This window comes from Salvia hispanica, chromosome 6 (genome assembly GCF_029641045.1).
Source record: "Salvia hispanica isolate PSC_SH4W2 chromosome 6, Shi_PSC_v1, whole genome shotgun sequence".
Lineage (NCBI taxonomy): Eukaryota > Viridiplantae > Streptophyta > Magnoliopsida > Lamiales > Lamiaceae > Salvia > Salvia hispanica.
In genome coordinates, this window is record NC_142697.1 from 3,809,193 (window position 1) to 3,823,906 (window position 14,714).

At 45.3% G+C, this 14,714-nt stretch overlaps 1 protein-coding gene and 1 pseudogene across 1 annotated transcript; both read left to right on the forward strand.

The window, feature by feature from the left end:
• Positions 1 to 345: 345 nt before the first annotated feature.
• On the forward strand, positions 346 to 4,009 carry LOC125207644 (ERAD-associated E3 ubiquitin-protein ligase component HRD3A-like). Its single transcript, XM_089061846.1, has 6 exons — positions 346 to 987; positions 1,088 to 1,579; positions 1,689 to 1,904; positions 2,138 to 2,461; positions 2,618 to 2,860; positions 3,559 to 4,009. The coding sequence occupies exons 1-6, from the start codon at positions 451 to 453 to the stop codon at positions 3,763 to 3,765; spliced, it is 2,019 nt and encodes a 672-aa protein (XP_088917972.1). The 5' UTR covers positions 346 to 450; the 3' UTR covers positions 3,766 to 4,009.
• A 1,336-nt stretch (positions 4,010 to 5,345) lies between these two features.
• Positions 5,346 to 6,085, forward strand: LOC125203953 (calcium-binding allergen Ole e 8 pseudogene; annotated as a pseudogene).
• Positions 6,086 to 14,714: the final 8,629 nt, after the last annotated feature.

Genomic DNA, 14,714 nt, shown 5'->3' on the forward strand with positions numbered 1-14,714 from the left:
AGAATAAAGACATCTCATTTAGTGAAGAGCACAAACTCAAATTTACACATTCACCCTCATATGAGCTCAGACCTCCACTCAATTGTAGTATTGTATAGTTTCTACTGTATACGAGAGTCGTTAACAAGGAAAAAAAGATCACGCAACAAACAATTCCACCTTAAACCTAAAATAAAAATACAAAAAAAAAAAAAACAATTCTTCGTCAAAACCTCATGTTCCAAAAGTATGAGGATCAGTTTAATGAGTAACAGTAACACTAATCAAGTTCGAATATTTGGAATATACTACTCCTAGTCCTACTATATTTTATTAATAAAAAATATTCAATGATCTTGAGCTGGCGCGACGCGACTGTACGTGATAACGGGAAAAAAACATAGACGCAGAGCACGAGCACATGAATTAGGAACAATTCGTAAAGCCCAAAGTACTACTTGGTGTTCGGGAATGTTCTGCCGAAAAACCCAGCATCTGAGCTGCGCTCTTCTGCTTCTCATCCTCCCCGCCGCCGCTTCTCTCGCCCGCCCATTTGTTCTCGTCCTCTCCCAGGACCTTCTCTCCGACGCCGCCGCCCTCAGTCTGCCCGACGACGTTTCCGATTTCGACGGCTTCCCCGATTCCGAGTCCAAACCCGACTGGCTCCTTGATCCCGGCTCCTGGTCCCCGCTTTTCGAGCCCGATCCCGACTCCAAAATCCCCAGCCCTAATCACGGCGACGGTGCAATTTACTACAACGGAGTGAGCAAATTGGTGGATGCGGCGACCGGAGGGGAATTTAGGGTTATTGATGAGGCGGTTGCGGATATCGCCGCCGCTTCTGCTCTGGGGCATCCGCATGGCCAGTCGGTCATGGGGTTTTTGCATAGCATGGGGATTGGGAGGGAAAGGAACGACGCCAAAGCATTCCTGCATCACTATTTTGCTGCGCAGGGCGGAAATTTGCAGTCTAAGATGGCCTTGGCGTACACTTACTATTGCCAGGAAGTAAGGTTTCTATTTAATTTTTTCATCTATTAATTGGAAGTCATAGTTTAAAGTTTAAACTGTTTGTTGTTGCTTTAATCCATGTTTTAATTCGTTGTAGATGCATGAAAACGCAGTTAAGTTGTATGCTGAACTGGCAGAGGTAGCAGTGAATAGTTTTCTTATTTCAAAGATTTCGCCTGCAATTGAGCCAGTCAGAATCCATACTGGTGCTGAGGAGAATAAAGAAGCTCTCAGGAAGTCTAGAGGAGAGGATGATGAAGATTTCCAGATTTTGGAATATCAGGCTCAAAAAGGCAATGCAGGTGCTATGTACAAAATTGGTATATTTTACTACTTCGGGTTGAGAGGAGTGAGGCGCAATCATGCTAAGGCGTTACGGTGGTTGTCAAAGGCGGCGGAGAAGGGAGAGGCTAGATCAATGGAACTTCTTGGGGAGATGTATGCCAGAGGTGCTGGGGTTGAACGTAACTATACTAAGGCTTTAGAATGGCTTACCCTGGCATCAAGACAACAACTTTATTCAGCTTACAATGGCATGGGATATTTATATGTAAAGGGTTATGGAGTGGAGAAAAAGAATTACACGAAGGTGTGATCTAATTTTAGTTCATTGTTTTCTCCTGTTTGCCTTCTATTAATCATTTGGTCGTTCTTCCAATCTTTCCTTCTTATATTTATTCTCCAACCTTCTTTTGTAGGCAAAAGAATACTTTGATAAAGCTGCTGACAACGAAGAACCTTGTGGGTTCTACAGCCTTGGTGTGATGTATTTAAAGGGGCTTGGGACTAAGCGGGACTTGAAGATAGCAACCAAGTACTTTGCACTGGCTGCTAATACAGGTCAGCCAAAAGCATTCTACCAATTAGCCAAGATGTTTCATACAGGTGTCGGTCTCAAGAAGAATCTTCATATGGTAAGATTCAAGTCTATACTTCCTCTCATACTATAAAAATTATGGCATCTTTCATTTTCACTCTCTGACAAGATCGAAGAATGTTTTAGTGCCTGATGCCCACTAGTGCTTCAATTTCGTTTCCTCTTTTTCATTATCTCTGCTGGCATAGAATGAGTGCGTCTTTACCCTTTTTGCAAATACCAAGTTAGGGTTTATGTAGTAATTATATTCTGCACTTCATTTCATTTCAGGCAATAGCACTATACAAACTTGTTGCAGAGCGTGGGCCATGGAGTTCGTTGTCTAGATGGGCACTGGAGTCTTATCTGAAAGGTGATATTGGCAAAGCATTCCTTTTGTATTCAAGAATGGCAGAAATAGGGTATGAGGTCGCACAAAGTAATGCTGCTTGGATTTTGGACAAGTATGGGGAACAGAGTATGTGCATGGGGGTGTCTGGGCACTGCACTGATGCTGAAAGGCATCAACGAGCTCATGTGCTATGGTGGCGAGCTTCTGAGCAGGGAAATGAACATGCTGCTTTGCTGATCGGGGATGCATATTACTATGGCCGAGTAAGTAACGACATTTAACATTCTTTATATGTCATCAATAAGGATGTCTTGTTTAATGATGTAACTCCTTATACATCTTCTTTCTTAAGATAAGTGCATCTACAGGGCTATTGAGAGTATATGTACACTTATTTTCCTCACTCTTGTATTCTGTAGGGTACAGAACGGGATTTTGATCGTGCTGCTGAAGCATATATGCACGCTAAATCTCAGTCCAATGCCCAGGCCATGTTCAACCTGGGATACATGCATGAGCATGGGTTGGGACTACCGTTGGATCTTCACCTTGCCAAACGTTACTATGATCAAGCCTTAGAAGTTGATCCTGCTTCAAAGTTACCTGTAGCACTAGCCCTTGTCGGTCTGTGGATTAGAAGAAATCATGGCAACAGTTTCCTCGTGAGTTTATTTTCTTTCCACCATATGTTGAATTTTTATTTCTCCTTGTTTTCATTTGAGCCTGTGATATGGAGCTGACCATGGCTTTATGTTTTTTCTGTTAGATACAGAACATTTTAATTACCTCCTTATTTCCTAATTATTCTTTTTTGGTTTGACATGGATGATGGATGTCCAAGTTTTGATTTTGGCAAAATGTATTTTTTCCTGCATATGTGCTGCCGTTAGTGCAAGGTGATCGTGGAGGTTCAATCTCGGAAAAACAATTTATCTTTTTGGTTTATCCTTGATGTCTAAGTTTTCATTCTGTCAAAAGTATTTTCTGATATGATTAATCAGTAAGCAGCAGCACCAGCTATGGTTATATATGAGTAGTAAACTTTCCTTTTCTCACATGGTGCTTTTCAATTTTTATTGGACTTAACTCTTTACTGCCTGCATTTATTTTGTAAACTTAATTTGTAGTTCTGTGATCCATTGATACTTACAAGGCGAGTTAACTTATGAGCTGCACTTTACATAATGACAAAATAACTCAGCTTTGCTTCCTCTGGTTTGATAATATTCTGGAGTTATACAGCTCTTCTGTAACACATCTTTTCCTTTCTTGAATTTGATTATTTGTGGTCAAGGCTTTTGGTTTTGTTATGAATGATGGTATGTGCCTAATTTGTTGTATGATGACCGTGTTTCTTCAGGTTGGTATGATTGATACCCTCCCAGAAGTTTATCCAAAAGTGGAGGGATGGGTGGAGAACGTGATCATGGAAGAAGGCAATGCAACAATTCTGGCGCTCTTTGTCTGCCTCCTCACAGTTCTTTACCTAAGGGAGCGTCGAAGGAGACGTGTTGCTGTTGGTGACGTACCCCCACATCAGCAGCCCGGTGCACCTCAACTTAATTGAATTTTACCCAAGAGATATTGTTGTCTTGCCCATGTAAAAAAGAAGGGAGGGACGTGGGTTTTCTGGCGCCTGATTCTATTGCAGGAAAATGTATAGGGGTTTGACTGTGCATGAGCTTGGGCACAAAGTAAATTTTTTTTTTCTAATGCTTTGTTGTAAATTAGAGGTGGTTTCATCTTGGTGGAAACGAACGTAGAATTTATCTTTTGACGAAATATAACCCAATAGATAGATATTCTTATAATCTTATTTACACTCTATGACCAAGGAACTAACACAAAAGAAAGAATTCATATGCTACCCTTTAGTATTAATTTAATGAAGGGTTGGTTTATGCTTTTCTCTGATTCGGATGTGACATTTATAAATTATAATCATTTAATATTCGTACCGTTGGTTGCTTGCTGAGTTGGTTCCTATACGCATGAATCATCAGTCATTGATCGAGAAGAGAAGAGGAGAAATTGAATGGGGATCAAGTCGTTGATATTCCAACTGAAGTGTTTCAGTGACCGTTGGATGAGGTGGATTTAAGATGTCTTAGTCTCGGCCGTCGATCTAACTAGCTGTTAGAATAGTTAGTTTTTAGTTTATGGAGTACTATTTTTTTGTTTGTTGTTTAGTTTTCAGATTTCCAACTTGATTCTTAGTTTCTCTTCTTCGCAATTACATTTCTGAATCAGCTTCTCAGATTGAATACACCGAATTTAATACACATTCTTTGCAAGTTCTTCATTTTATTATCGATTGTTTTCGTCGTATTATTTACAATTGGTGCTGTTTGAGGGAATTGGGGATCCATTTCACAACAACAATGGCTTCGATGTTTGAAACGGAGAAGTTGGTGAGCTTGGAGATTCGCTCTAACGAATGCTTTGTCAACTCAGATATCTAAATTGAATTTCAACTAAAGGAAGAGTCAAAGCATGTCCCTAGAATCCTCATCTTGTCCGATTTATCTTTATTCTTACTTGCTTATTATATTTTAATTGTATTAGTTAATTAAAAACTCAAAAATTGAGATTGTCCAAATGGTGTATGATACTTTATTGCGTACTAAAATTGACTATTAATCTTTGTGTTCGATATCTCGTGCTTATCTTTAGCTATACTATTTCTTCACTATATACGTAAAGATGATTTTAGTTGTAATAAATTGTGCATCAATATGCTATGTAGAGATTGAGCCTTATGACAATTCGTCCATTTGCTTAGAAATTACAACTTCCGCGTTGTATAATTCTCTTTGTGTCGCAGTTGGCTCAATTCCCTTTGGGGTGGATTCTCAGCAAGAACAACATTTCTAAGGATTAAGGCGATCGATCATCTTGAGATGATGAATAAACTGAGAATCCACCCGAAACGACTTATTGAAGCAATGAGGTTAGAAGGTGGAAATTTGTTATTTCTATACACAAGGACGCGTCGCATTTGCAATGATGAAAGTTCAGGACATGTATAATTTTATAATAAAATATAAATAATATGAATTAATAAAATACTATAGTATTAAAATAAAATGTTTAATGAAGATATCTGAATATGATTGCTAACAGGAATGCGTGTCATCGGAATGAATGCGGAGGTTTCACCTTCTCCGCGACACGAATCAGATTTCATTTTCGCATCCACCTATCTTTGATATGTATGAAACGCGTTGCACCGCCTATAAAATACACAGCATTCCCTACAGCACAATTCATCTTCCCCTTTCTCTCTCTTCCTTATCCATTAACCAATAATCCCAAGCCCAACAACATGAACGATATCGGCAAAGTCTTCGCGCGCTTCGATTCCAACAGCGACGGCAAGATCTCCGCGGAGGAACTCGCCGGAGTCCTCCAGGCCCTTGGATCCACCGCCTCCCCCGACGAGGTGGACCGGATGATGCAGGAGATCGACACCGACCGCGACGGCCACATCAGCCTCGACGAATTCGCCGCCTTCTTTCCTAGCAACAAGTCGGCCGAGAAGGAGCTGCTTGAGGCCTTCAACCTCTACGACCAGGACCACGACGGCAAGATCTCCGTCAAGGAGCTCCACCAGATCCTGTCTCGCCTCGGGGAGCGCATCTCCGAGCTCGATTGTGCCGGGATGATCAAGAACGTCGATTCCGATGGGGACAGCTTCGTCAATTTTGACGAGTTCAGGAAGATGATGTCTTCCGCTAAGTCTAACTAACGCTGCCCCCATAGGTCTGCTACTCAAATTAGGTCTTTTAATTTTATACCCCTCCCTTGTCTCTGTTAATGGCTAGTGATCGTAGTTGATAGTTGTATGCCCATTTACAGAAGTCGTACGCTGTTAGTTGCTGTGCTTACTTATACTCGTCTCATGGAGTATCAATTATAGATGAAGGGAAGCTAGAGTGTATTCGGCTACCGTTCCTTTAGAGCATCCGCAATGGTGCATAGGCCAGCCATAGGCCAGCCATTCTCTCCTCTGCCACGTCAGCAACACTAAAAAAACCACCTGCCACGTCAGATTTAGGCCAGCCGCAATAAAAATAATTCAAAATATACTACATTTACGGAATTAAAATTGCGATATACGGAATTAAATTTACGACACATATACGGGAAAAATAATCCATTTCATTAAAAAAAAAGTACAAAGATTTAAAAAAAAAAATTACATGATTTTTTTTTAAAAAAAAGGGCTTCAACAAACGAGCCCCGCCACTCTCTACTCCTCATCGCCGTCGCCGTCGTCCTCATCGTCGTCGCCGCCGCCGCCGCCCGTGGTATCTTAGCCCACGTCGGAACCCCCCAGCCGTGACCTCGCCATCTCTAAATCAGCACGTATGCTCTCGAGCATCTCGTGCAGAAACCTCTTCTCCGTGGGGTCAGTGGCGTTCTTCCACTCTCGGAAGACCTGTAACATCTGAGCCCGCGTTTGGTTACGCGAATGGAGAGCGTACTCGAGTGGGGCGGGTGGGAGGGCGGAGGACTGGACCTCGCGGGGTGATAGGGGGGATCCGCCCCTCGCAGCCCGCTGCGCCCGCTTGTGTTCAATCGGACGGGGGCGACCAGTAAAAGAAGGAGGGGATGGAAACTCCTCAGCATCCGGGGGGAGGTCGTGGGATCCGCCGCTGCTGCCGCTGTAGTCGCCGCTATAGTTCAGTCGCTGCTTCTTCGGCCACCCAGCGTCGCACCCCGCCTGGAACTTCTCCGAGTCCTTCAGCAACAAGAAGCACTCCCAGAAGGTGAACTCCTTATACTTCCCCTCCAAGGGGAACTGACTCGCGGCTATCCTCCGGGCGTCGTCCTCAGTCTGCCCACTTCTGAGCTGACGGAGGGCGTTGGCGTACAAATTCGCAAAACGGCCCACCGCGGCCCTGGTGCGCTCCCACCCCTTCCGGACCTCCTCGTTGCTGAAGTCCTTCCCGTGCGGGCAGTGGTTCTTATAGGCAGCCCTGATCTTCGCCCACATGTTGACGACCCGCTGGTTGTTCGCAACCAGTGGATCGTCGCACACCTCCAACCACCCCTTGGCCACCGCGGCGTACTCATCCTCCGTCCACTTCCTCCGGCCAGTGGCAGCGGGCTGCGATGACTCGCCGACCGCCTTGCCCTTCCCCTTTCCCCTCGTCTTCTTCCTCGGCGCGGCCGGCGTCGCTGGAACGGGAGTATCATCGTCCCCGAGATCGATCCCCATATCATGCAATGACAGAAGGTCATCGCCAGAGAACTGCGTCTCCACCGGGGTCGACGTGTGAGACGAAGCCGTCAAAAAATCAAGCGAGGGCCTATATACCGCGTCCCCTCCCGGTGACCCCTGCACCCCCCCCCCGGCATCCCGGGATGCATACCGTGCGACATCCCCCCCTGCCACATCATTCCTATCATCTGCTGCTGCATCTGGGGCATACCCCCCCACCCGGGCGCTGACTGCCCGCCGCTCCCCTGCCCGCCGCCCGGCATCCCCCACGGCATACCCCCCCGGCTCCCCCCCATCGCCCCCCCCCCCCCGGCGCACCAGCCATCATCCCCATCATCTGATTCCAAGGGATGTTAAATCCCGGGCCCATCTGCTCCCATCCAGATCCCACGGGTACTGTGGGAGTCTGAGAGCCGCTCGTCGCCGGACTGGACTCGTTGTTGTGATCCATCACTCGATGATGCTCTTGAACAGAAAGTTAGAGAGAGAGAAAACTCGTTAAAACAAGTGGTGCAAATGAAAATAAAACGAAAATCGCGTTTATATATGATTTAAAAAAAAAATAATAAAATCGAAAATCGGCGCTGGCCGATCGCTGGCCGATCGGGCCTCCACAATGGCGGCTAGCCGATCGGCTAGCGTTTCGGCCAGCGACGAGCGATCGGCGAGCCCACGCCGATCCGCTCGCCGATTTTGCGCTGGCCGACTGCAATGGTTCGGCTAGCCGATCGGCCAGCGCGACGAATCGGCTAGCCGGTCGCTAGCCGACCATTGCGGATGCTCTTAGTTACTCATTTTTCCATCGGAAAGTTATTTGAGTTATTTGTTATTTCATATATAAATAGTAGTAATACTTTGCTTTTATTATTAACTAGTATCCACCCCGGACAATGCACGACCTAAATATTTTCAGAAATGAATAATAAGAAAAAATAATCTAAACACCAAATATGATAACTTCTCAAAGGAAAGTAGTAAAATTGCTCAAACACCCATGGAATGCTGGGAAATTAATTTATTTTATAGAGTACTACTTTAAATTTTAAGTAATATATATGCCATTAAATAATATAAATAGATATGTGTGCAACAACAATTTAGCCTTATACTACAAAATAGTGGAAAAAATAAGTACTAAACAAATAATACGATACGATACAACCACAACGCACGCCGGCGCAGCCGGAGGATGTCGAGGAACAGCAGCACGAGGAGGAACATTTGGACGAAGGTCGCGATCCTCTGGGAGGCAACCTCCGATCGCGACGACGAAAGGGAAGCGGAATGTGCGTCCGCCGGTCAAGTTAGGCGACTATGGGTCGGCGGAGATCAAGGGTACTGGCTGTGCAATTATCTGTTTAACATGTGAATTGATTAATCAATTCACATGTTAAACAGATAATTGCATGCTAGAACGCAAATAATTCATGCTTAGAAAAATATAAATCCTAAACATGATTTCTACGGTGTAGGGTTACCGATTTTGATTCTCCAAAGAATCGTCGATTGCTCGTGCCTTCTCCACGTGATGATCTTCAATATTAGACCACAAATCTTCTCTCTGGTTCCCGAACTGTATCTCGATATCAGGGTGGGCTGATCTTATCAAAATACTAGGACTCGAATAAAGAAGACAGAAAAATTCCTCACGGAGGAGGAGCTGAAAATCTCACGGAGGAGAAAATCAAGAAAAAATCGTCTCCTACTAAAGAGAAGAGAGAGACGCTATTTTTCAATGGGAAAAAAAGTGATTTATGTCTCATTTATTCTCCTATTTATATTAAGTTCCTTTTGGGCACAGACATGGATCTATGGAAGATTTTGGATATGGGCTCCCCCAATTTGCTCTTTACTAATTAAATTGAACCCACAATTTAATACAAACTTTAATTGGAATATTAAGAGCAGCCACTACAGAAGTAATATTGAACTCTCCCCATCCAAATCCGAAATTACAAGTAATCAGGGTTTCCACTTTGTTTATTATTTATTTCCCGCGCTTAAGATATAAATGTCCATTAATCAATTAATGTCTGCTATGGACTTAATTAATTAACATCTTATTAATCCAAGAGTGGACTTAGCAAGAAACACTTAATTATTATTCATAGAGCGATAAAACTTCAACTGACCAGTTTTCTGAATAATAAAACCTTGTTCGAGCTCTTCTTGAGGACATTATCAAACGAGACTCACCTTGCGCACGTTTCAACACAATATCAATCCTAGCACCGCTAGATATGAATCACCACTACCCAATATATCAGGATTATTGGGTTGCGAAAAACCCGCACCATTTGATAAGTCAAAGTAGTGCATAATCAATACCGTATGCTCAATGCTAACGTATGTAGATTAAGAAATAGTATTTTATCAAGACCTAGTCTTTCAGTAGATAGCATAAAGACACGTCTTGCTGTTAGATCTATTCAGTGCTATACTACACCAACGTCATCTTATTTCAGAAAGGCTTAGAAATAATCGGACTGACATTGCAACCTTTCACGATAGGTAGCCAAAGCCTATCTAGGTTGTGAAAATCTTCTTTCTCTTTTGCAAAGCATTGCATAGAACTGACCGTGTTACCTTAAAATGAACGTCGCCCACAACCAGTCTACTAAGCAAAAGACTTAGACTTTGTTTGCTTCTTATACATTTAAATGTTTATAAAACATCTTATAAATGCACAAGCAAACACAAAGTAATAATATACTGATTTTATTCGTGCGAAATTGCTCGAATAATACTGAATCGGGTTAAAAGTGGATTATAGAGTTTTACGTATACAAGCAAGATTCTATTCAAGCGAAACTTGCTCGAAACATGCTTTTCAGTATACCAAATATAACAAGAAGGCGTCGAAACTCTTCGAGGCCGCCGAGCGACGCCGCCGGCCTCCGTTAAGGAATTCAAACCTTAACATCTGGTGCTTTCACGTGTGTACTCGTGAAGCGCATTAACAACAACGGAAAAGGAACGTGGGACACCCCATGACCCGACACTATTCCAAATGAAATGTTGCGACGACAACAGCCTGCCCGTCGCGAGTTCGCGGGTTTTCCACGCCCACAAGTGGATGATAACGACATGGAAGGTAGATTCACGAAGGAGACTCATCACGACGACCCCGTTGGTCACAAGCTGGATAAGTTATTGGATAGATTCGATAAATTTGAAGTTTGGAGGGATGAGACTGATTGGAATTTCGAGAATCTCGATCTAGGCTTCGACCGTGATGGAGAACCGCCATCCGGGTTCGACGACAGTGACTTTTGGGAAAAAGACAGGAGATAAGGGTTTTCATGTCCGGAACCCTAATTTGGGGAACCGAGATTTCCCAATGGGGGAACGAGGGCGCCGTGATAACAGGGGCCGCGCCGGCTTTGGATGGGAATCTCAGGGGAATCGCCAGCTTGGTACCAAGCCGGAGGGTACGATCAGCCATTTGAACGCCCACCCTCGTGTTGGGACCCTCCCCAACGATTTCAAGCTAATTTTGCGGGGTTTGAAAAACCGCAGAGTGAATATGCACCCGCCTCGCTTCGATGGATCAGACGCTACAAATTAGGTGTTGAGGGTTCAGTAATATTTCGATCACGTGATGATGCCTGAAGCTCAACGTCTACATTATGCGGTCATGTTGTTTGACCCGGCAGCTGCGGAATGGATCTTTAATTACTTTGCTAATAATGATTTTGTGACCTGGTCCGAGTTTCTGGAGAATGTGCGCCACCGATTTGACTGGCAGAGCTTCAAGAATTATTATGGACTGATCGCCAAATTGACTCAATTAGGGACGGTCCTAGAATACCATGATACTTTTGAGAAATACCTAAACCGTGTTAAGGGAATCCTAGAGTCAGAGTTATTCACACTCTTTGTGGCGGGGCTTAAGCCGGCTATGCAGGAGCGCTTACAGCTTCATCGACCCGCTTCCCTCGCAAACGCTATGGAAATGGCTTTGGAGTTTGCAAATATACAAGCAGATCGAGCAACCCTACCGCAACCAAATAGTAATACACGACGACAGTGGCAGAACTGAGAGGGCAAAGGGATTTCGGGATCAAACACGACCCATCCGTCGCCCTAGACCGCAGCTGCATCAAGCTTGACATCCAGTCAAACAGGCCGTTCCGCGGGTCAACAACGACAGCCACCCATACTGGTGTCGTGTGCTGAGAAGGCGGAACATTCACGCCTGGGCCTCTGTTGGCATTGCCCGGAGAAATGGGTGATTGGCCATGTTTGCGCACATAGATTACTCTGTTACGCTGACGACGATGAGGAGTTCGAAGCGGGAGCCTTGGAGGAAGTCCGTCCGGATGAGACCACAACTCGGGATATGGTCCACTATAATATGATGCAGGCGGGCCACCGCTCACGATCGCTAAGGGTTGTGGGTCTACTACAACAAAAAGAAGTTTCCATCCTCATTGATACCGGCAGTGATAGAGACTTCTTACATCCGACAATTGCAGAGTAGCTACACTTACCGCTGTCCCTCATCCGCCCTTTTCGAGTTGTCGTTGGGAATGGCGAGGCACTCCTCTGCTCACATGTGTCGTAACAAACGCAGCTCAAAATTCAGGGAAGGATTTTCCTCGTGGACCTTCACATTTTGCCTATCCACGGACCAGACATTGTTTTGGGGATGGACTGGCTCGAATCATTGGGGAATGTTACAGTGGACTTCGCAGGAAAAACGTTGGAATTCACACAGGGGAGCAAACTGATAGTGTTGAGGGGTATCATTCCTCCACCGCGTCGGGTTAACTTTCAGTCGCTGACTTCGTTACTGTCGGCGACGGAGGGCTTTGAATGTTATGAAATATTGTTACTAGAGCTAGAGGATCAGTCGACGATGACAACTCGCAGCGAGGAGTTTCCGTCGAATTTACCGAAAGGTGTGCCAGGCGTCCTAGAGAGGTTCCGAGACATATTTGGCCTTCCCAAGGGCCTGCCGCCGCAACGAGCGTCGGATCATCGTGTCCATCAGCTCCCAGGAACTCGGCCGGTGACCATGCGCCCATATCGCTATCCTTATTTTAGAAAAAATGAGATCGAGTGCCAGGTCCGCGAAATGTTGGTACAAGGTATCATTCAACGAAGCAGCAGCCCGTTCTCTTCGCCAATTTTATTGATCCGCAAGAAAGACGTCGTGCTTTTTTTTCTGCATCGACTACCGCGCCTTGAATGCAGCGTCAGTGCCTGATCATTTTCCCATACCGACGACAGAAGAACTCTTTGATGAACTGGGGAAGGCGCAGGTCTTCACTAAGTTGGATTTGCGTTCAGGCTATCATCAGATCCGGATGCACGACCAGGATATTTACAAGACAGCTTTTCGTACACATGACTGCCATTTTGAGTTTCTGGTGATGCCGTTCGGTTTGACGAATGCACCGTCAATTTTTCAGGCGACGATGAACATAATTTTCCAGCCGTTGTTACGGAAATTTGTCATTGTTTTCTTTGATGATATATTGGTCTACAGTCCGTCGGAGGAGCTCCACAGGCAGCACCTGGATTCGGTCTTAGCTGTACTTCGCGAGCACCACTTCTTTGTTAAATTATCGAAATGCTTTCTCAGCAGCCCTACGATTGAGTATTTGGGCCATTTAATAGGTGATATAATACTCAAGGCGGATCCGACAAAGATCGAATCTATGACAGCTTGGCCTATGCCGAAGAATGTAAAATAGTTGAGAGGTTTTCTCGGGTTAACAGGGTATTACCGTCGTTTTATAGCCAAATATGCGGTGGTTGCTTCCCCGTTGACCGATTTATTAAAGAAAGATGTGTTCGCCTGGTCCTCGGAGGATGATGCGAGTTTCACCAATCTCAAGCAGGCTATGACAACGGCCCCAGTGCTTCGCTTGCCCGACTTTGAGAAACCTTTTTGTATTGAGACTGACACGTCAGATGTGGGCATCGGCGCAGTGTTATTGCAGGACAACCACCCAATCGCGTTTTTCAGTAGAAAGCTCGGGCTGCGTCGCCAGGTGGCTTCAACTTGTCACAAGGAACTATACGCATCGGCGCAGTGTTATTGTAGGTGGTCCAAACTCCTCACCAACAATTATACGTTCGTAAGCTCATGGATTACAAATTCACCATTGAGTATAAGAAGGGCAGCTTGAATGTCGCGGCGGACGCCCTATCCCGGCGTGAGGAAGCAAAGACCGCCGAACCCGACCGCGGCAGATTCGAGAGTTAGATCGATGAAGCTGCGGCCGCACGTGACTGCGCACTCCTGACGGCGGCGGCCCACCCGATCCCCCATCTGTTAAACTTTTTGCGTCGCGATTCTATCTCTTCTTAGGAGATGAGGGAGATAACAACGACAATTAAAGAATGGACAGCCCCACCGCATTTATCGTTGATCGATGGGCTGGTGTACTACAACTGGCGGATTTATGTGAGTGCACGCACGTCGGCAAGAACGCCGATCATGACGGAGTACCACTGTTCTCCTTCTGCGGGCCACCCGGGGTATGAACGTACGTTTCGGAGGATTGCAGGAGGTTTTTACTGGTTGAATATGCGGAAGGAGGTTTGCAAGTTCGTTGAGGCATGTGTGACATGCCAAACCACCAATTATTCCACACAGAAACCCGCTGGCTTGCTGCAGCCGTTACCTATTCCGACGCAGGTATAGGACGAGGTTTCTATGGATTTCATCACGGGTCTACCACAGTCGAGGGGGTATACGACGATAATGGTGGTGGTTGATAGGTTATCGAAATACGCTCATTTCGCCCCTCTACCGTGCCGATTTGATGCGTTGATGGTGGCGCAGCTGTTCGTCAACATCGTTGTGCGTCATCATGGTTTTCCTAAGAAGTTGGTTTCGGATCGAGATTCAGTGTTTTTAAATGACGTTTGGGAAGAGCTGATGCGATTGAGTGGCACCAAATTGAATTTCTCAACTGGCTATCACCCCCAATCTGATGGGCAGACGGAGGCCCAAAACAGGGGTGTGGAGCAGTATTTGAGAGCATTCACTGCGGATCGCCCGGCGAAGTGGACGAATTTCTTGCCTTGGTTTCGCCCGGCGAAGTGGGCGAAACCAATGTGGCGGGCCTCATCAAAACCCCTTGGGGGAAAAACCCCGTGGGATAAACCCCCCCATGGGGAAATAGAGTACCCTGACGAGTAACCCATGGTGCGCTTAAAAATCCAAGTCGTGCCTTCTAAAATCAAAGTCTTCAAGCACATCATTCGGGGAGGTGTTGCACAACTTACTCATTATTGAAACGAAAGTAAAGCAGAGTGTGCATGGCTTCCTT

Bases quoted from the DNA above. Each gene is read 5' to 3' on its own strand.
- LOC125207644 (XM_089061846.1), top strand. From the start codon at position 451: ATGTTCTGCCGAAAAACCCAGCATCTGAGCTGCGCTCTTCTGCTTCTC. The intron at 988-1,087 runs GTAAGGTTTCTA...AATTCGTTGTAG, and splicing joins ACACTTACTATTGCCAGGAA to ATGCATGAAAACGCAGTTAA. The intron at 2,462-2,617 runs GTAAGTAACGAC...TGTATTCTGTAG, and splicing joins ATGCATATTACTATGGCCGA to GGTACAGAACGGGATTTTGA.